Raw genomic sequence first — 23,012 nt, 5'->3', positions numbered from 1 at the left:
CTTTTGAAACAGAATGCGGCGATTTTTTGGAACTTGTCTACGCTTGACTGCTCACAAAGTCGTATACAAAAAAACTTTTAAACCAAAATGGTGGAACTTTAGCTAAATAAACTACTTTATATTATCTTAGCTCTTAAAACTATTTTTAAGCAAAGAAGCCTATTAATCAAAGTACATTTGAAGTAGATAAAGTTTAATGTGTATGGATAAATGCGTTAACTTGCGAAACAGAATTTAAAAAACTTATATAAAATTTAAGAATATGGAAAGGTAACTTATAATTTCATTCTAAAATATTTAAAACATTTGTAAAATGCTAATAGTTGCATTTTATCAGATATTTATAACTTTGTTTTTTAATTGGTAGTTGGTTTTAGGTTGCAATAAAAATATATGGTAGCTAAAAGTAATAAATACTACTAAACAAAAGCATCTCTGTATATATTTAGAAACGTTTTGCAGAAAAAGCTACTTTAATGTGGGGTGGAGGCGATTGGGTGTTTGCATAAGTGACGCTTCGTAAAAGTTTTACTAAATACACAAAAAGGCTATTTTTAAGTGTTCATTGACTTTTTCAATTTCGTAAATATTTTTATAATGAATAACAAAATATCTTAGCAAATAATTGTTTTTCCGAGTAGCATGGGTGTAGATGCGTGTAAAGGCATGAGTGTAGAGGCGTGTAGAGGCATGGGTGTAGAGGCGTGTAGAGGCATGGGTGTAGAGGCGTTGGTGAAATAAGCAGGAAAAATTTTTTTATAAAAGTTTTAATAATTTTTTAATTCTCTAAGCAATGTTTTATCAATAACAACAAATAATTATCGTGTTTGTTTGCAAAATATTGCACTGAACCTTTGAAAGTAACCTTGTCAAAAATGATATTAAATTTCTATCAATAGAAACCTTAATTTGTAGAAAAAGTGCTTAAAAAGTTTTCACAAAGTTTCTATGAATAGTTACAACTGGAAATCTTTAAAAGTAAACACAAAAAGTCTTTGCTGCTGGTGCTGTGTTAAAATGAGTGCATAAAACATTTCATTAAAGCAAACACCTGTATAAAAAGTTAGGCATATAACAACATCAAAAATACATTTAATAGAATCAAGTTATTAGTAATAATAATATTAGTAATAATGAATAAAAACAAAATGTTATATAAGTGTTATAAGTATAAATTCTGATCTCTATTTTAACATAAATGAAAACTGTTAGAAAACATCAAAGTTGACAATGCTTTTCAAAAAGGAAACTTTCTTCGGTCTGCAAAAAAAGTGAATACTCCTCATCGGTTTTATTGCACTTTAAAATGACTTTATTTAAATTTTACTTGACTCATTAAAGTATATAAATCAAAAAGTTTATAAATTATATACTTACAGTTAACGATATTTATGGTTAAGCTTTATTCAAACTTCGTATCACGTTCGTAATTTTTATCACGTGACTATTGAATATTATTATTTTTTGTTTGTGTCAAAAAGAAAAAATACTAAAACAATATCAAATATATCCGTAGAATTTTTGTAATTGATATTTAAAAAAAATACAACCACATCTTTTTAAACGTGATAAATTAAACGATTCAAAATAATTTGCCCCAATAATTAGGAAACAATTTTAATATAACCAAAAGTTCATTTTTCATACATTTTTAAAGTTATGGTTGAAGAACCATTATCTCTAAGAACCAGACAACTTTGAAAAAAAAAAACTGAACATCACCAGTTCCGCTCTTTTTTACATGCCTGTTTTGTATAATAGATATAATGACAAGCACAAAACATTTTGGTCTAAATATTTGTCGTTCAGCCATGGCGGTATTTTGAACATCGGATGAATTTTCAATTAGCTTATTTTTTTATTATGTCATACTTTAAGAAGCTGTAACCGGAATTTATTTATTTTAATAAGTTTTTTTAACTTATTTATAACAGCTAGCCACAAGTTTTACTAGAAAAATAAAAAATAAAATTAAAAACGTTTTTCGTTGTTTAGAAATCATAGCTCAAAAGTACAATATTTGTGGAAAAGTATTAAACTATTAAAACCAACGTAGCCAACCCGATTTTTTTACATCAGACGATAGCTTTGTGTCTAACCTTTAAAAAAATAACCATTAAAAAAATAAAATTGCGTATGGTTGAATTGGCATTTAAAAAAAGAAGCCGTGAAAAAAATGTTTTTCGAAAAATCTGTTCCGACTTTAGACCTCTATAAAAGTTGAAGTCAAAATATTTGAAAATAAGTTCATAAAAGCGTAGACTGGCAAATACAAAAAAGAATTACATGCGATCTAAACTTACTCTTTAGAATAATTAATTTAAAAAAAAAAAAAAAATCTGATTTTTTTTCATAACATTTACTTAAATAATAAATAATTTTACAACATAAAAACTAGTGAATGGCTGAATGAATTGGTTAAAAATTATTCTACCTATTTCCTACGAAGAAGTTTTTAAGAAGTGATGAAGTATCATTCTTTTACAAAGAAGTATTAACATAGCTTTTACGAAGAAGTATCAAGATAGCTTTCACGAAGAAGTATCAAGATAGCTTTCACGAAGAAGTATGTTATTCAAGGTAACGTTAGCTTTATCAAAGTCGCCTGCAGTTACAGTGAAATATGATTTTTGGTTTATTGAAATAGGTGGTGCAATTTGACATAAAATTTCATTTTTCTTGTAATTAAAAATTAAAAAGTTGTAATATATTTTAATATAACATTCGCCTGTTTTCGTATTATCATTTCAAATTCATTTTCATTATCTTAATCGATATTTTCAACATTTTTACAATTATCGTTATTATAATTGTGTTTATTATTCAGTTGTTTGTCGTCAAATGGCTGCTTGTTGTTTTTACTAGTTCTTTTAATGATCTTTTTTTATACTTTTTGGTCTATCATGAAAACAAATATTTAATCTGCTGCATAGTATTATATTGGTGAAGATCAAAATCTTTACAAATCTTACAACTCTACCTAGTCTGGAAACATTTTCTTACCTGTCTGTTCATCTTCCATGATATACTTTTAAAGAAAGGAACTTTGAGCATAAGAAAATCTAAAATAGGAAACTGTTTACACCCGGTTTTAAGAGTCACTTCAGATATAATTAGAATGTCTCTCGATATCGGCAAATGCGGTTGTGAAGATAATTTAATTTTTAATGCAAGCGATTTTTTATCCATTACCAAAGTTATCTGCGAAGAATGGTGAATAGCGGCTATCATGTATGTGTCAAATTTGATCCGGTAAATAAATGATGTGCTACAACCACTCTCGTGAAAGTTAGATTGCATAGTTTTTATAGTTAGACACGGCTTCTTTAGATTTTTCTTGTTTATTAAAAGTTTATTTGCTAGACTATATGGAAGAATGATTTGATGGTTAGATACAAATGTTAGTCAATTCTAAATTACTTTTTACCTATATTTATCCGGAAAAGAAAATGCGATAGCAATCAAAGTTATTTGCGATGTGTTTATTTTCTTTGTTATTCTTCTAGCTAATTCATTATGTCTTGCTAAACGTGAGCTTTTTATACAGTTTCTCACTACTCAAAGCAGAATCATAGTACTGTAATTAGCAATTCATTATTTAATGAATACCCTCAATAACAATACAGTATAAAAAGTGTATTGTTTTGAAGGCAACCAAATATAAACTAACGTGGATATCATCAACTTTTGTTAAAGCAAATATCAAGTAAATTTGGAATTCAATCAATTCGACAATTCCAGCGATGTTGAGTTAAGGGTAATTTATTTACAAAATAGTTTCCTCAATAGCATATAATATAAAAACACATATTTTTTGTTTTACAGGGCCGATGACCGGAGAGGAGGACCCAGGGATGACGTGCTTTTTTTTAAAGTAATTTTTTTTTTAGAAAATTCTAGATATAGAGGAACTTTATAAAAAATAACGATTGTGCCCCTCCACTTCGAAACCCGTTTCGTCGGCCGTGTTAGAATAATTAAAAGCATGAACTAAAAGCAATATGCATACTATTATGATTTTTCAAAAGAACAATTATAACAAAAATATTTTTATCATATTTTAGGCTACCTGAATAAATTAAATATATATAATTTTATTATATTTTTTTTTTTTTGCGTGTTAATGTCACAATAGTTTGAAAAAGATACAATAGTTCTTAAAACACCATACTCTAGCTAGAAATATTTGATGACTGCTATTTTTCATTAAAATCTTTATTTTAAAATTAATATTTCAATTAAAGTACTCTAAAAATAACTATATGAAATTGACAAATTCGCAACTTCCGTGCGTTACTTCCTTGTGTGATCATTCGTGAACAGTAATTAAACAATTGCTGAGAATCAATGGTACATAGTGTAATCCCGTACATTTTTATGAACATATTTTGAGTTATTATTTTAATTCTTTTTGCTTCAATTTTTATAGCGTTCTAAAGTTTAGCTAATAGCCTAGAGGATTGCTAGCTATACAAGCCAAGAACAAATCCTAAACAACAGTAAAGACAGTTATTTAACAATAAAGATTGCTTGCTACAAGTTAGCAAAATATAAATATAAAGGGTCAATGTTAAAACACAGGTGATAACGTATTTTTAAACATCCAATAATTAAAATGCTGTTGAACATTAACATTTTACGAACGTTTATTTATACTTATTGAAACTCGTTTAAAACATTAAATGGATTGTACTAGCTATAGAAAGTCAAAATTATACATAAATTTATATGCACGGGCAATTTTAGTAATAAAATTAGGGTTTTGGTGAGGGGTAAATCCTTGAAAGGTACCGACTACTTTCTAAAAAATTAAATTAATCTTTTAACCTACTCTAAAAATTGATTTTTGAAGAGATAAAAGATAAAATCGAACAATGTGAGAAAATGCTCATAAGCCACAATTAAGCTACGTTGATGTGTTATCGTTTTCCACCTGGTAAAGAGTTATAGTAAATTTCTAAAATTAGTATGAACTAACCATTGGGAAATGAAATAGTCACTTATTAACGACACAAGTAATAACAAAAAAAAACAATTTTCTGTAGAGTAATTCCACGTCAAAACAACCAACTTTTTTTTAAAATGCAACCCTATGTCCTTGGATTTTCTTAATATTTTTACCATAGTTAGTACATTATAAAATAAGATAAATCCCAAAACTTCAAGGTCCAACTCCCAACGGTTCGTGAGTAATGGTTAATTTAATTTTGGTCACTATTATTGTTTTGGTCATTTTCCGCCATTTTTAAATTTACATTTCTCCTTATAAAACCAAGTCTATAAACATGTGGGTTCTAAAAATAAGTGACTTAGTTAATTTCTAGGTGAGGAATTTGAATATATTAAAAAAAAAACCCATTTTATAACTAAAAAATACCTAAATATCAATTATAAATGTTAAAATAATGGACACCTGCCCCTGTAAAATTTTTAGGTGTGCGGTAAATTTTTTATGCTTAAAATTTCAAATTAGATCATTATATGTTTGAAGAACATTGTGTGAAAAAATGATTTCTGCTAAATACATAGTTTAAAAATTAAATAAAAAATATTAAAAAAAAAGCAAATATTGCATATTTCGCTTATCGTAGTATTCAAAATAAATAAAAATGATGCATACCTGAATTGATATACAATTTTTTATAATATATCCATTAAAAATTAGTGATTTTCAAATACATACTTATTAATTTTGTTCAAATCTTTTTTTGAAAGTTCGTATTTGTCTGATATTATTGTTGGTGCACTTACTAATGTTATTACATTGGTGATTGGTATCCAACGATAATTATCTCTTTTCAGCCAGAAAAACTGTTCAGATGGACCGTGTGGATGCATAAACTTTATTTTTATATCATTATATTCTTCATATTTTTCTTCGACGACTGCAATCCACCAAAACGAGTCATATGTACATGCGTAATATTCGTACTTCTGCATTAGCTCAAAATTTATTAAACTTAAATTTTGGTAACTTAATTTTTTAGTTATATTAATAGATTTTGGATTTATATCGTTACTAGTTTTTTTAAATAACATAGATGTTTTCGAAACTGGTATGCAATGGTGAAATCCTCGACTTCCTGGTATTGTTTTTCCCTTCTCAAATCGTTTATTTTATGTAGCTCTAACATTAACCATAGTTCCTTTATCAATTTTAAAGAACTTTATTGTGAGCATTTTTTGAGTGCAAAATTCAAACATTGCATCGATTGTTAGTATTTGATTTTTCTTCGGACGTTCTCGTGCTGTTGTTCGTTTTACTGTACCACCTATTGCATCACGAGAAGATTTGCCATGACTGGTTGCAAAAAATGTCCATTCAGCTTCCAATAAAAAATCTTCTGAACGATGGCATAGATTTAGAAAATTTTTATAATTTTTATACTGTCCTCCACATACATCAGAAAAGTAATATAATTCGAAAATTAAAGAAGTGTTTCTTCAATATAATTACATAAAATATATTTGAAATCAAATTACCTTTTATTTTTATTTTTTTTATGCACTTTATCAACATTACAACAATTGCCATTTTTTTTTCAAATCTTTTTTCAAAGTAGTGAAAATGGTGATTACAAATGCTAAATAGTTCTTCACAAGCACACAACTCAGATCTCGAGTCAAGATGTCCTCAACTCAGATGTCGAGGTCATGAAGTAATAAAATCTCTTTATTTTTAGAATATGAGGTTTTATGGCATTCTGACTTCAAAACTTTACCAATATCATATGAAATCATTTTGATAATGAATTAAAAAATGTTATACTTGCAAATTTAAAAATGCACAAGTATTAATTACATTATTTATGTAGAATTAATTGCAACATTTAAATTAGATGAATATATCTGAATTCAGCAACTAAACTTTGATAATTGGAAAAGACAAGGAACCAAGGGAACAAAAAGGAAATAAAAAAATATATTAAAAAAACTTTCATAACTTGAGAACCTTAAGTGAAAAACCTTAAGATTTAAAAACTTAAGATTTAGATAGGAATTATCATTTTTTCCTAAAGTACTTTGGCGAAAATTGAAAAAAAAATCAGAGAATTTCGGGTTGTATTTTAAATAACTTCTAGTTAAGTTCTATACTCCAAACCTGTGAATGTTTATACTTATGTCATTTAAAGATGTTTTGCAAAAATTTGCGCTACAAAGAACCTGGGAACAAAAATACCCTAATAATTAGAAATCTAAAACGTGGGGAAATTTATTTTTTGAAATATGAATTCTAATATCCTAAACTAGGTAGAAATTTCTTTAAGGTAATAAAATTTCATTGAAAAATAATGATTTGTTTAGAAATTATACCTAATTGAACAACCCCCTCGTTTTGAGGAGGTTGTAAACTTTACATGGTTATACATTTTAAATGCCAAATGATTTTTTGACAAAATTTTAAAAATATGTACAATTTTTAGTCTTATTAAAGCAAGTAATTTTTCTGTTTGAAAAAATCAATTCCCCTCACGTTTGGGCGGATGATTTCTACTTTTTAGGGTATTTTTGTTCCCAGGCTCTTTGCAGCGCAATTTTTCGCAAAACATTTTTAAATGACATAAGTATGAACATTCAAAGGTTTGGAGTATAGAATTTACCTGGAAGTTATTTAACTCAAACACCAAAAAATCGTGGTCCACCCCTGCAATTATATACACATTTTTAGTACAATAGTAAAATATTTACAAAATTATGCATTTGGCATAAATGATTTTTTCACACAATGTTCTTCAAACATATAATGATCTAATTTGAAATTTTAAGCATAAAAAGTTTACCGCACACCTAAAAATTTTACAGGGGCAGGTGTCCATTATTTTAACATTTATAATTGATATTTATGTACTTTTTAATTATAAATTGAGTTTTTTATTTATATATTTAAATTCCTCACCTAGAGATTAACTAAGTCACTTATTTTGAGAATTCACACGTTTAAAGATTTGGTTTTATAAGGAGAAATGTAAATTTAAAAATGGCGGAAAATGACCAAATCAATAATAGTTGCTAAAATTAAAACAACCATTTTTCACGAACCGTTGGGAGTTGGACCTTGAAATTTTGGGATTTATCTTATTTTATAATGTACTAACTATGGTAAAAATATAAAGAAAATCCAAGGACATAGGGTTGCATGGCCTGGTTGTTTTGACATGGAATTACTCTGTAATTATTGGTAGCCTAATTTGGTAAGCAACTAGTTAGTGACAAAACTGTCTTCAGCTCAAAAATATGTGGTTATCGACATTTTGTAAAAATTACACTACAATTAAAAATTCATTCTTTACACCGGATATTTTAATTTAACATATCCTTGCGGTCACAGTAGTGACACAAAACGCGTGATTGGGGAAAACATTGAACAAAACTCGTTATTATCGCGTTTAAATGCAGCTTTAACAATGAAAATGTTATACAAAATTCGTTCAATGTTTTTCTCATACTATTCTTTTTTTCATACTATTAGTCTTGTAGTATATCCGAAGAAAGTATTTTTAGTTCATTTTAAAAATTAAAAGATCAAATTAGAGATTTGGCAAAACAAGTCCAAAAGCAGGGTAGGCTAAAAAAAAAAAAAAAAGAAAGATTTAACTTTGAAAAAAAAATCGATATTTCAGTGTGAATTTATCAGTGTGAATGTATGATGTTTCAAAGTATAAAAATATATTTACAGATTCGTTAATGTTTTACGTTTTTATGTGTTAGAAAATCTTTATCTGACACACAGGTCAATTTCGAATTTGTAAATATTTAGAATTTTCATTTTAATAAAAAAAAAAATTTTGGATGAGAGAAATGATTCGCAAAATTATATATTAGGGTTACACGATTATGACAACTAATGAAACTTGAAGTTTGTTAAAAAAAAAAAGTTAATTTAAAAACCTTTCTAAAATACACTTTAATTTATTTTATTTTATAAAGGAGAAGGTAGTCAAGCAATTTTTGTTAATAAAAAAAACGGGAAATTAAAACAATAAGTTGTTATTGGGTTGTTGAGTTGGAAAACGTTAATTCTATAAATAGAATGGTTAGACCCTTCCCAGTAAGCACAAAACGTGTTTAACACGTCTAAAAAATTTATTAAAACGTTTTAATAAGTTTTTACATGTGTTAAACACGTCTTGTGCTTACTGGTAAATTTACTCCAGGAATAACTACACAATATCAATATTTATATAAATGATACTGAGCAGATGTTTTGAGCAATATTTATTTTTTAGATATCTAAAATGAACATTTATTCTTCTTTGTATCTGCTGCTATTTTTCTTATTATACTTGGCAATATCTAATGCAACGGAGAACACTACAGGTGAAGGTAATTCAACTTTCCATTTTTTTTTACAAAAAAGTTTATTTTAAGTTATAATGTCTAATCATACTTACAGGTTTTTTGAGAGAGCTCTCAGGTTTTGAATATATGATTGGTGTAGAAAATAGTAAGAAAAGTATTTAAAAAATAGCCTGAGAAGACTTTACAACAGAAAAGAGGTGCATAATTAAAAAAAATTTTATATCCGGAGTTTTTGCTAGCCCAACGAAGACTTAAATACTATTGGATGGTTAAGTTTGAAGTTTTTTTTTAATTCTTTTTAAACTAAATTTAAAAACTAGTTTTACTTGTTTTATTTGTCGAAAATTTGGAGAAAAAATCAACTTGATTTAACATAAACCGGAACAAAATACTAAAAAAACTATATAAAACCCCTTTTAAAAAAAACTATTTAAAACCCCGACAAATGATCAAATAGACTTCTAGGCTGAGTTAACATTTCAGCTTCTTGTTTAGAATTTTCAGCTTCTTGTTTAGAGTTATATAGCATCAAAAAAAAATAATAAATTAGGTTTGTTGTGCGCGCGTTAAGGTGGAAACGTGAAAACATTCAAAAACTATGTTTTCATCAATCTTTTAGTTATTTACCCATTATATCTAATAAATGATGTTTTTTTTTGAAGTGACAGACTTACGTCAAGATGGGTTAACGGAACTTTTGCAACAAACATGCACATCACTCATAAGCTTAAATTTTGAAAACTGAGCATTAAATAACTTAATTATATAATATAATTAAATCCTTAATATAATTTATATTAAAGATTTAATTAAAATACTTAATTAAATCTTTAATATAAACAAACCAAGAATTTCAAATTGAGAAAGTTTACATTAAATTACACTTTATTGAGTACGAACAAGTGTTACAAGTGTTATTTTTACAATTAAAAAATAACTTATTCACCATTCAGCAAAAAATAAACTTAGCAAAAAGAATTATTTTTGTAACATCAATTGTTTTGTAAAAGACCATTAAAAAATTCTTCTTGCATAATTACTTGCATATTTACTAAAAATTTATTAGGCACTAAGATTCTGAGCCTTTCAGGTAAGATATTTAAAATCTGGTTTCAAACCTGTAGTTAAGATCTTAGGCAACTCTTACAAATGTTCACTAGTTAGGTTGGTACGATACTCTGATTTAACAAATTTTATAGTTGAAAATAAACCAATATTTTTGAATTAAATAAAGATTCATGTCGAACCAAATATTGAAATGAGTTTTATACTAATCCTTTTTAGTTAAAGATACTTAACTTCAAGAACTATTTTCTAAAAATCCAATAAAGTTAAGGTTTTATGAAGCATTTGAAGATTTTGATCTTCATGTAGATCTAATAATTCCATCTCAAATTGAGATGTTTCTTCAAGTATGTTTCTTATAATTGGACAATCATTACTAATAATATCAATTAAAAAAGTATTTGCTAAAAATGCTAATGATGATTTGAAAGCATACAAATCTTTAAACCTTTTTCAAATATTTTCAAATAAATTCCGTAGTTTTTCCTAGTATGATTCAATCTTATGATCATCATACCGAATTGTAAGATTAGGATTATGAATCATCTTCTTTTTTGAGGAAAATGAATTAAAGTTTTTAAGGTCAGATCTTACTGAAATAGAGCAATTTTTTTGAAAACTAAATATGGTCTGAACAAGATCAGATATATTGTTTTCTTTTCCCTGAAGTGAATAATTCAGATTTTGAAAATGTTGCATTACACTAGTTAAAAATGAAAGATCTTGTGAAAAATTCACATTGTCACGATTTTCAAATGTCTGCATACTGCACAGTAAAATGATAAGTCACTTTTGTCAGCGAGATCCAGTCACATTTGTCAGCGAGATCCAATTCACTAATAAAGTTTTTAAACTGATTTTTTGCATTTGATTGATTAGCTGCTAAATGTTCTAAATGAATCATGAATCATCACACAATGAATTGGGATAAACTCTGTATGCGTTGAATCAATTTTTAGTAAACCAATCAACATGTTTTCTAATCATAACTGGAGCACCGTCTGAAGCAACACTAACAATCTTGTTCTCAAGGGCATTAACTTTCACCAGTGTCAAGGGTTTTCTTTAAATCAACTACATGAGTAGTGTCTTTCAGCTTTACCAAATCTAGCAACTCTTCTTTCACAAGTACATCTGATGTTACATATCTAACAAATCCTGCCATTTGAGATTTATCTTGATTATCTATTGGTTCGTGCGGTGCTGGCTCTGGCACTAATCTCAGATATTCTTTTTTTTAGTTGTATGTTGGGAAATAAAAATATTTGAAATTAACCTTCGAATTTTGCTGAAAAAACTGAGATCACATATAAAAGATTTTGTTTTACAAACTCTCCATTGTGTAATGATGTTTACTTCTTGTAATATTCCAAGCTATAATAAAACTTGCTTCTGTTGAGATATTTGATTCTTTGCTGGAAGATGAAAAATTTATTTGTTGGTTTTTGAATATTGTTTTGAGCAATTTGACTTTTTTCTATGACATGAATTTAATTGTTATTTCTCTGAAAAATGCATACATTTTGTTTAGGTTTTATGTCTTATTTGTTTTAAATAAAAACAACATCTATAATTTGAACAACATAATCTGATTTAAATTATGATCAAGTGTTTTTACTGTTTCATAGTAAATGAAAGAGTGCACCTTATATGATAATAGATTTCTTTTGTTTTTAAATTAATATATAAATATTTTTACGAATAAACAATATTTAAGCAAATAAACAGCCACCTCCAATCCACCTTAACATAAAAATATTTAGCGGTGGTCTAAAAACAAATAACAATAACTTTTTGTAAATAAAAATTACTAATTTCACAAAAAAGACACTTTTATAGAAAACATGTGCATTTTTATTTGGTTAAAATGGTGGTTTAGCACTCCCTCTAGCTGGATATGCTTGGTGGGTAGAAGCTATTGTAAATTTGTAGCTCACTATTACTCCTGTTTTTTAATACCAGGTTATTAGCATTAAGATAAGATTTGAAAAAATTATAACAGTTTAGGTAAAAGAAAACTAACTTTTGACCACAGTTTCTTCAATATATCTATATATCAGAAACCTGCTACTAAAAATAACATAACTTTTTGTATAATTGTTTAAAACACTGTATTGAAGGGCTATTTAAAAATTTCATATCATTTACCTCTCTTATTATGAGCAAGTTTTGCAAATTAAACACACAGGTTGATTTTCTTTTTCAATAAATGTGTATTTTTCTGTCCAATCATCATGAAATAATCTGTTCTCATCTTCAATTTTTCTTTTCTTACTTATATTGTGAATTATTATCACCTTTTGCTTTACATATTTTTAAAGCAATATGTCTTCCGGTATGTATAATACAAGTTTTAACTGATTATTAGTTAGAATTATTATTTAAAATTGCTTCAAAATAGTTGCATATAGGTTTTTCCTGCATTTTCCTTCTTTTTAAATAATCGTTTTGCTTTCCTTGTCTCCTGATTTTTAAATATTTTAGCTTCACTATATTAAAATTTATATACAAATGATATTGTGTATATTACATATTTTATAGTATATATATATATATATATATATATATGTATATATATATATATATATATATATATATATATATATATATATATATATATATATATATATATATATATATATATATATATATATATGTATATATATATGTATATATATATATACATACAGTTCTGTGAATAAGTTTTAGACCACTTGTATAAATAGACGTATTTACAATTTTTTTCCTATGTAATTTTTTTAAAGCGTGCTTAAGTTTAATAATTTATAAAAAAAGTTGAAAGAATATATTATTTTGAATAAATAAACAAAATTGATGAAGAAACATGAGGGATTTGTTTGTTTATTTATTAAAATGATGTGTCATAACAACTACATCCAAAACAGGATATTCGAAGAATGCTGTTGCAGAAGTCAGAGAAACTGACTCCCTTGAAGATAGAAAGAAAAGTGGTAGACCTCCAAAGCTAACAAAAGATGACAATAAATATCAAAAAACCTTATCATTAAGAAATACAAAAAAAGCATCAACCGAGCTGGCAATAGACATTAACACAGCAACTGGGAAAAATGTCAGCTCTTCTTTTATTTGACGGCACCTACTTAAATTTGGATTAAGAGGGTGTGTTGTAATTCGAAAAATAAAAGAAAAACAACTTAAATGTGCAAAACAACACAAAGATTGGGCCCAGGAAATGTTTAATCAAGTTCTGTACGCCGATGTGTCCAAATTCGAAATTTTTGGAATGAAAGGAAGCCAATATGTTTGAAGAAGAATTAAAGAAGCCTATCAGCCCAAGTGTTTAAACCCTACTGTTAAACACAGAGGAGGCTCTTTACAAGTTTGGAGCTGTTTATCTTTTTCTGGAGTAGCTGATTTATTTAAAAGAGGGGGGCGACTCACTAGGGAACATTATGTGGATATCCTAAGGCACCATGCTGTATCATCCGGAATGAGACTAATTGGTCATAATTTTATTCTGTAGCAGGGCAATGACCCAAAACATTGTTCCCGAGTGTCAAAAAACTATTTAAATGAAATGGCATAGGAAGAAGTACTGGAATTGATGAGCTGGCATCCCCAGAGTCCAGTTTTGAATATAGTTGAGCATATTTGGGATTACCTGGACAGAAAGAAAGTCAAACATGCTCCCCGAAATGCTGAAGAATGTTTTGAAGTACTTCAAAGAGAATGGCACAACATACCCTCGGATTTTATAACTAATTTGTATGAATCTATACCCCAGCGAATATTGGCTGAGATTGAGACAAAAGGAGGACATAGTAAATATTGAGTTTTTTATGAAGTTTGACATTAAAAAGTTTGTAGTTGTTCCATATTTTGTGTGAAATACATGTGTTTTAATAAGTTTATAATTTAGAATTACTAATTTAAATATTAGAAAAGAATTCTCCGGGATTTTTTGAAAAAATGTAAGTGGTCTAAAACTTATTTACATTACTGTATATATATATATATATATATAAATATATATATATATATATATATATATATATATATATATATATATATATATATATATATATTTATATATATATATATTTATATATATATATATACATATATATATATATTTATATATATATATACATACATATATATACTGTGATCAAAAAGTAAGGTGAATTTTTAATTAAAACTTCTCGCCTTATTCGAATCGTCCAATCTTTTTTATTTTTAAGTTGGTAGGAATGTCATTTACATTTGCGCCAAATTACATGTCAAACTCATAATTATTTTTTTTTGCTTACGCTTGTTTCTGAAGTACCAAAAGTGCATTCGGCGATTTTCACGATGTCTAATTTTGTTGAGCAAAGAAGTGCTATTAAATTTTGTTTGCGGAATGATATTTCTGCTGCTGAAACTTATCGAATGTTGCAAAAGGCCTTCGGTGAAGAGACTATGTCTCAAAAAAATGTTTACAAGTGGTACAAAGACTTCAAAGAAGGCCGAGAACGTGTTGATGACTTGGAACGCTCCGGACGACCATCGACTTCGATTGATGATCGCCACATCAACAAAATCAAAGAATTGGTGCTTGCAAATCGTCGGTTAACCATTCGAGACCTTGTTGACATGGTTGGAGTATCATTTGGGTCGGTGTAAGCGATTTTGAAGGATCATTTGGGCCTCAGAAGACTCAAATCACGTTTGGTGCCGAAATTTCTCAATTTCTTTGAAAAAGAGCGTCGCGTTAAAACGTGTGAAGCAATGCTTTCTGACTATCAAGACGTCTACAAACAAATTATTACTGGCGATGAGACTTGGGTCTACGCATACGACCCTGAAACAACCGACCAATCGAGTGAATACCGTGAAAAAGGCGAGCCGAGACCGAAGCAACCACGTCAAAGTCGCTCAAAAATCAAGGTCATGTTGACTGTTTTCTTTGATTATTGTGGAGTCGTGCACTACGAATTCCTTCCAACTGGCCAAACTGTCAACAAGGAATATTATTTAAGCGTTATGCGACGTTTGCGTGAAGCTATTCGCAAAAAGAAACCGGAATTATGGGCCAATAACTCTTGGATTTTGCACCACGATAATGCGTCTTCGCACACGGCACTGGATCTTCGTGAGTTTTTCGCCAAAAACTCTACCCATGTTGCTCCACAACCACCGTATTTGCCCGACTTAGCACCGTGTGACTTCTGGCTGTTCCCAGAGCTCAAGAGACCACTCCGGGGAAATCGTTTTGAGTCCATTGAAGAGATCCAACGTGAATCGGCACGCGCATTGAAGGCTATCCCTACCGAGGATTTTTCGGCATGCTTCGAAGACTGGAAAAAACGTTGGCAAAAGTGCATTAGGGCCGGGGGGGATTATTTTGAGGGGGACGATACAGATTTGGAAGAATAAATAAAGATTTTTCATTTTATAAAAAAATTCACCTTACTTTTTGATCACAGTAGTATATATACATTTTTAATTTATGCATATATCAAGACTAACAAATAAGATATAAGCAACTTTTAAAAAACAAAAAAAAACCTAGTATTGGGCATGTCATGTTAGTGCCTTGAGCTCATGTGAATTCTAATACTAAGCCCCTGTAAATTAGGTGAGCTTCTGAAATGACTCTAAAAAATGAACTTTTGTGTGTACATGAACTCTCCTTATCTGGCAGGAGTATATTGCTCCATCTTTTAATAATAGATATAAGCATCAAAAGTTAAAGTTTTTCAATAATTTATACATAAACATATATATATATATATATATATATATATATATATATATATATATATATATATATATATATATATATATATATATATATATATATATATATATATATATATATATATGTATATATATATATATATATATATATATATATATATATATATATATATATATATATATATATATATATATATATATATATGTATATATATATATATATATATATATATATATATATATATATATATATATATATATATATATATAAATACATACATATATAAACAAATGTAAACATTCATATATAAACATACATAAGTAAAGTTTGTTTAAAAAGTAATATTTTTTACTTATATGTTTGATATATTTTAATGCGTCAATTTTTATTCAATTAAGGCTACGGCTATTTTTTTTATATTTTAATTTGTCTAAATGTGTTTGTTGTTTAGGTTTGCTTCAGAATAATTATTCAACCAGTGAAAATGTTATAAATTTTAAGAAGACAAATTCTATAAAAAATGAAAATAGTTTAAGAAAACATGAAAAATTACAAACAGACTTGAACAATATTAAATTACAAACAATAGTAAACGGCCAAAATGGTACAAAACGGAATTTAGTAGATCATTTTGACCAACTAGAAGTTTCTGATATAGGAAAACCATATGGTGATCCTGATGACTATCAAAGAATTGGTGATGATATATACATTATTCGTGGGGATGAAAGAAAATCCTCTGTTAGAGATGTTAAAACAATTAAGGAAGCTTTACCAGATACAGAAAAGTCATTAACAGCGATCATTGGACACCTTAACAAAGAAGATCGAGAACTATTAAATGAAAAGAGTAGCAAAAGTCAAGACGTTCTTTCAGATGAACTTTTTGCAACACAAAAAACTGATGAAGTTACATTTTCTCCTAATATTGAAAATATCTCTGGTCCTGAATTAAATTTATTAGGTAAAAAAGCAAGTTTTTTTATTTATTTTGATTTTTAAAGGGAATCAATGAGTTTGGCTTTTTATTTTTAATTTTAATTACAATTTTCAGGGGATCTCCAATCAAGTTTAAAACAGCATGACAACAATACTACACTAACAATTAACAACATATTGGATGAAGAATCTAAAAGGAAAGAATTAGAAGATGAGCAATTAGAAAAAGGTCTTGCTTCTATAACAAAAGCAGTCGAAAATCGAGATAAAGAGTTCATAAAAAATGATCCTTATGCTGTCGATCCCAAGAAAGTAAAGGAAATGTTGACTTCTGCTGGTATGTTTTTTAAAAAAGATCAAACGCAAACATCTGATGATCAAACTTTAATTGGTAATGATGATGAGGCTGATCATCATCATGATGAAAATTATGTTAATCCTGAAATTGTTGTTGGAGGTAGTCGAAGTCATGCAAAAAAACGAAGACACAAGCATAAACTTTATCATCGTCACTATAAAAAGCACAAAAGTAGCAACATTAATTTAAAACAAGATAACACTAGAATAAAACAATACAACATGAACCAAGAATACGAAAATAAGATAAATGACTTGAAAGAAGAGCTCAAAAGAGGTAAGAAAACAGAATCAATGCTTCAAGACAACCAATTGGATACAGGTTTTTTTATTGCTGAAGATAGTGATATTGCTAATTTAAACAGAAGAACTGAAGATTTTGTTGATAAAACTGTCAATGCTACAGTTGTCAAAATTATTGTGGCCAGTCAAAATAAAACAGAGGATGTAAAAAATAGTAAAGGAACTAACCAAAATGTAAAGGATGATCTAAAAAATGTAACTGAATCTAGCCAGAATATAACTGAATATGTAAAAAATGCAACAGAGGCCAACCAGAATGTAACAAGTAACACAAGTAAGTTTGATAATAAAGGAAACCAAAGCTTTTTAGAAGTCCAGTTAAACTCAATTACACCAGACTCTATGTTCAAAAATAAAACATATTCAACAGTAACAAACCATTTATTCAAAAATAAAACAAATTCAACTCAAATAAAGCACTCTGCATATTTGAGTTTGGAAGATTTAGATTCTGAAAGTCTATACAATATTCTGAAGGATAAATCTGCTCAAACTAATGTTGGAAATTATTTGAAAAGTTATAAAACCACACATGTGGTTGACATGGAGGGAAAACCTGGAGTGCAAATTGATCTGTATATAACTGATAACAAAATTAAAAATGAAAAAAAAAAGCGGCGAACTGTTCGAAGCAAAACTAATACACCTGAAAAAGTTGTTGAAATGCAAGGCCAAAAGAAGTTCTTTCAACCTACTGTTTATGACAATAATATCGAAGATGTTGCTTTAAGTGACGCAATGCCTGATCGACATACATTTACTTTAGACAATCCTACAACTGCATCAAGTGAAAAATTGGACATCACTGATCATATAGGTAATTGGATTTAGAGACTGACAGTATTTAACATGTTGAAAACCTTGAATTTGTGCCACTATCATTAGACTGTTTGATGCTCTTTTTATTAGTTCTTTAAAAGAGAAGATTTTTTTTGGGAAAAAAAAATTGGATAATTTGTGAAAATCTATTTGATTATAAAAAATGATGTCCTAAAAATACATCATTTTGTATTTATTTCGTTCATTATAGGGCATTTCCAAAAGATCACGCACAGAAACTCATATATGTATGTCTATTGTGTTCATAATAATAAAAGTGGCAATTATATTATTATTAACACTATAATTAAATGAGATTAAATCTCCAATTTACTCTCATTTAATTCTGTTTTATAAAAATACTTTGCTAACAAGAATGTTATACATTAGTGATGTTATCAAAGAATAAATTAAGTTTGAAATAGAATCATGCACGTAACAGAAAAAATGCAAATTTTAGTTACTAGATAAATAAACTTTAATTTGTCGAAAAATATAAGTTTTATATATTATTAAAGATTTTTCAAAAGATACAGGGTTTATAGAGTCATAGCAATCCTTTAAATGCAGTTCACATAAGATCACGCATGTAAGTCATGCACAGAAGTTGCAAATTTGTATATATCATGCAGTTAATTTGAAAGATTATATCATTATAAATCATATATAATATATTTTTTATGTGAAGTAGCGGTCATTAAATTTTTCTAGCCAGAGTATGGCTTTTAGAAAACCAGTATATATTTTTCAAACTTGTTGCAACATAATCGCACAAAATACGCGATAAAGATATTTTTGTTATAGCTATTCTTTAAGATAATCATAATTGTATGGATATTGCTTCAAGTCCCAGCCCAACCAGTATAAATCTGGTGAAAAGGAAAAAATCACGCACAGAAATGGAAATGCCCTATATAATTTCTCTTTTGGTTTCATTTTTTTAATTAATGTTGTTTATTATGATTATTTATTCATTTTTTGTTTTGTTTCTTCTGCATCATTGTTCTTGAATAAATATTTTATAAAAATGTTATTTGGTTGCAATGAATCAAAAAATTTATCATTTCTTGTTAGGTAATGTTCCTAAAAAAAGCAATGACTTGCAAGATGAACTTAACAATGAGGAGTTAAAACACGCTGTAGAAGATTCTGACTTGAAAGGCTTTGATGCAATTAAAAATGAAATTGCCCTGCAAGATGCTAAAACCACTGTGGATTTTTTTAACCAACCTAGCTCTGCAAAACTTCTTTCATCACATTTTTCTTCAGGAAACATAAATGATCTGTCACAAGATATCAAAGATGATAATGTGAAAATGGATGATGATCCTCAAAAAGTAAAAATAATTCTACACATTCCTGAATCTGCCTCAAAAGAAAAAGGGGGAGATTGGAACACACAAGAGGCGTTAGATATCTTTACAGAGCAAGCTAAAGCTTATCTAAATGATGAAGGTTAAAAAGATATTTTCTTTAATGTTGAATTTCTTCAAAAAAAATGCCTACACATATCTAATCAGTTTTTGCACAGAAAAAGTGTTTTTAGTTTAAGCTAAAAACACTGTGATATGTTTTCTAGAAATGATGTAGAGCATCCTTGAATTTTATATGCTTTTTTTGAAATAGGATAAAACATCGTTTAGTTTTTTTTGCTTTTTCAGAAATGCTGTAGAACATCTTTTAATTTTTTAAAGACTTGCTTAAATAGTTTTGAATTTTTTTTATTAATAAAATCAAAATTATTTTTGATTAACATTCTGGTTTTTTTTTATTTATTCATTTACAATGTTTATATATAAATAGGGGAGAAAAAAGCTGAAGGCTCTTCTTCTTTGAAGTCTGATTCTGAGGATGATGCGACGCTGCTTACAGCAAAAAAAATAGAAGCTTTATTAAGAGAAAATGCTATAAAAGAAGAAGAATTAAAAAGAAATGAAAGAATTAAACTTTTTACTGCTCTTCATAATGGTATTGGAAAAAGTGATAATGAAAAAGCTCACTTTTTAAACGTTTTAGAGAATAGTTATGCCGGTTCACCATCAGAGTTTGCAAATATTAGTAAGTTTATAAATTTAGGTAATTTAAAAAATTCTCAATCTTCAGAAAAACAAGATGATGCAAATAGAATGACTAAGGGTGTTACCACATTTTCTAATCAAAAGCAATTGCCAATATCATCACCATTATTAGAACTAATTAAATCAGAACTCCATTCTGGTTCTCATGAAAGTGTTCATAAAGAAGCTACTTCTCCTTACACTGCTCAGTCAATGTTTAATGATCCGTCTGTTAAATTAGTAAATCCTTCTCCTGATTTACCAACTAATCCTGCAACTATAAAGTTTAATGCCCCTGGAGTAGAAACACCACTTAGAATAAATGGAGGAAAAGTTATTGGTGGAAATGTGCGCGGAGGAAATGTTATTGGAGGTGTGATTTCTGGGGGAGACTTTTCTGGTGGAGAAATTCAGGGAGGAAAAATCGAGGGAGGAACATTTAAAAATGGGTTAATGATAGATGGTGTTGTAAAGAATGGAGTTGTTGAAGGAGGAAAAATCAAGGGTGGTTTAATTCTTGGTGGTGATATCAAGTCTGGGCTAATAGAAGGTGGAACTGTAAAAGGTGGTATCATAGATGGTGGTACTTTAGTTGATGGTGTTATTGAAGGAGGAATCTTCAAGGGAGGGACTATACTTGGTGGAAGGTTAGTTGCAGGAGAAATGGATGGAGGTGTCCTGAAAAATGGTACCATCAGTGGTGGGGTTATGAAAGGAGGCGTTATTGAGAGTGGAGTTTTAGAAGGTGGGACAATGTTATCAGGAATATTGCGTGGTGGGATTGTTAAGTCTGGAATAATTAATGGTGGGACCATTGATAAAGGAGTTATTGTACAAGATAATGCTGAGATTGGTCCGGGTGTTGAAATTCACGAAGGCGTTGTGAAAGGTGGAAAAATATCAGTCAATATTGTTCCTCAAGTTTCTAGTCCTCCAACACTGCCAAATCCTGCAACTACAGTGAAATCTAATATGTTTAGTGTAGAGGTTGTATCAAAACAGTTGGATGATCACAAAGAGGAAAAAAAGGAAGTTGTAGATTTTAAAAAACCACCGGAAGTTCACAATCAAGAAGACACTGAAAAGCTAAAAAAGAATGTTCCGATTCCAACAAAGAAACCAATGGAAACGCATGTGAAACACAGTAGTGTAGCTCCAACATTAAGACCAAAACAATCGTATAGACCTACAGAATATTTGACAAAGTCTAAATCTACTCAACCATATAGAACTGCTGTGAAGAAAACAAATCACCCTTCTTTTTCAGGTAAAAAGAAATTAATCCAAAAAGCACTTTTGTACAACAAAGATAATCCCAAAGAAAGAAAAGAAATTAACTTAAACAACATAAATGATGTAAAACAGTTGTTAGCCATTTTAGAAAAAGGTTCAACAAATAGCGAGAAAAGAAAAGTGCAACCCATTGATACTTCTAAAAGCGATGAATTAAAAAAAAAAGAACTTCTAAAAAAAACACAGTTAACGATTCCACGAATACGAGAGGAGCAAGGTTAAATTTATTTTAAATGATATTTTCATTTCTATGTAAAAAAAAACATTTTTTTCTGTAGATTGTTTGTTTTAGTTTATTTAATTGTGTTTAGCATTTTATTTTATTGTCAATAGCATTTGCACACTGGAGTCTAACAAAAATATCAAAAAATTTAATTGAAGGAGATTTTGGTCCTAGTCTTCATATTTACGGAGGAGTGTCAATACATAATGGTCACGCAATATTAGATGGCATTCATGGATACCTTGATGCTGGTGACTATCAAGGAGAATGTTTTAGTGGTAAGTTTGTTTTTAGGGAGATGGAATAAATATATAATAATTAAAATGTGTTTATTAAAATACAAGAAAGTTGACTTTTTTGGTGTAGGTGTTTTTTAAAGCTTTAATAATTCTGTCGAATTCTATTGAACCACTTTTCTGTTGAATGGAATGATTAATTTATTTCTAGATCCAGAAGTGTGTGAAACTGGTTTTACAATCCAAATGACAGTCAAAGTTTACAGAGATAGTGTTTTTAATAAAACAAAACTATTTTTATTGGATTCAGGTGCAACAAGCACAGATTCAAGAGGAATAAGTATATTTGTTCAGGATGGTAGAATTGAAGCAATGGTATCCACAAGAGATACTGTTTGGTGTCTTCGAAAAATATTAGAACCCTACATTGAAAAATGGATATCTCTGACACTTACATGGAGAAATGATAAAGGTAATTAATGTTCAATAAAGTAAAAGAGTGTTAACAGAGGTTTTCTTTTGAAATCTTATTTTTCTTTTTCTTTATTTCACTGTTTTTTTTTTTTTATAAATTGACTTTTTTTTCAAAGTTTCCAAAAGGTCTAATATTCTGTTTATAATTTTTGCATTAATTAATTTTAATTTGTTATTGGCTGATAGCAGAACAAATGGACTAAAGTCCCAAATCGATAACC

General features: G+C 28.3%; 1 protein-coding gene across 1 annotated transcript in view; it reads left to right on the top strand.

Annotated features, from left to right (window-relative positions):
* Nucleotides 1-20: 20 nt before the first annotated feature.
* LOC100201718 (uncharacterized) overlaps nucleotides 21-23,012 on the top strand; it is a 48,245-nt gene continuing 25,253 nt past the window's right edge. The window contains exons 1-8 of the mRNA XM_065807936.1: nucleotides 21-270; nucleotides 9,228-9,324; nucleotides 16,542-17,054; nucleotides 17,145-18,506; nucleotides 19,583-19,963; nucleotides 20,312-22,075; nucleotides 22,192-22,359; nucleotides 22,529-22,789. Of these exons, the coding sequence (XP_065664008.1) occupies nucleotides 9,237-9,324; nucleotides 16,542-17,054; nucleotides 17,145-18,506; nucleotides 19,583-19,963; nucleotides 20,312-22,075; nucleotides 22,192-22,359; nucleotides 22,529-22,789 (4,537 nt within the window). The 5' untranslated portion in view covers nucleotides 21-270; nucleotides 9,228-9,236. The remainder of the gene's footprint in view (nucleotides 271-9,227; nucleotides 9,325-16,541; nucleotides 17,055-17,144; nucleotides 18,507-19,582; nucleotides 19,964-20,311; nucleotides 22,076-22,191; nucleotides 22,360-22,528; nucleotides 22,790-23,012) is intronic.

Source organism: Hydra vulgaris, chromosome 10 (genome assembly GCF_038396675.1).
Source record: "Hydra vulgaris chromosome 10, alternate assembly HydraT2T_AEP".
NCBI lineage: Eukaryota > Metazoa > Cnidaria > Hydrozoa > Anthoathecata > Hydridae > Hydra > Hydra vulgaris.
Note: the sequence above shows the minus strand (reverse complement) of the source record. Positions and strands in the feature narration are given on the sequence as shown.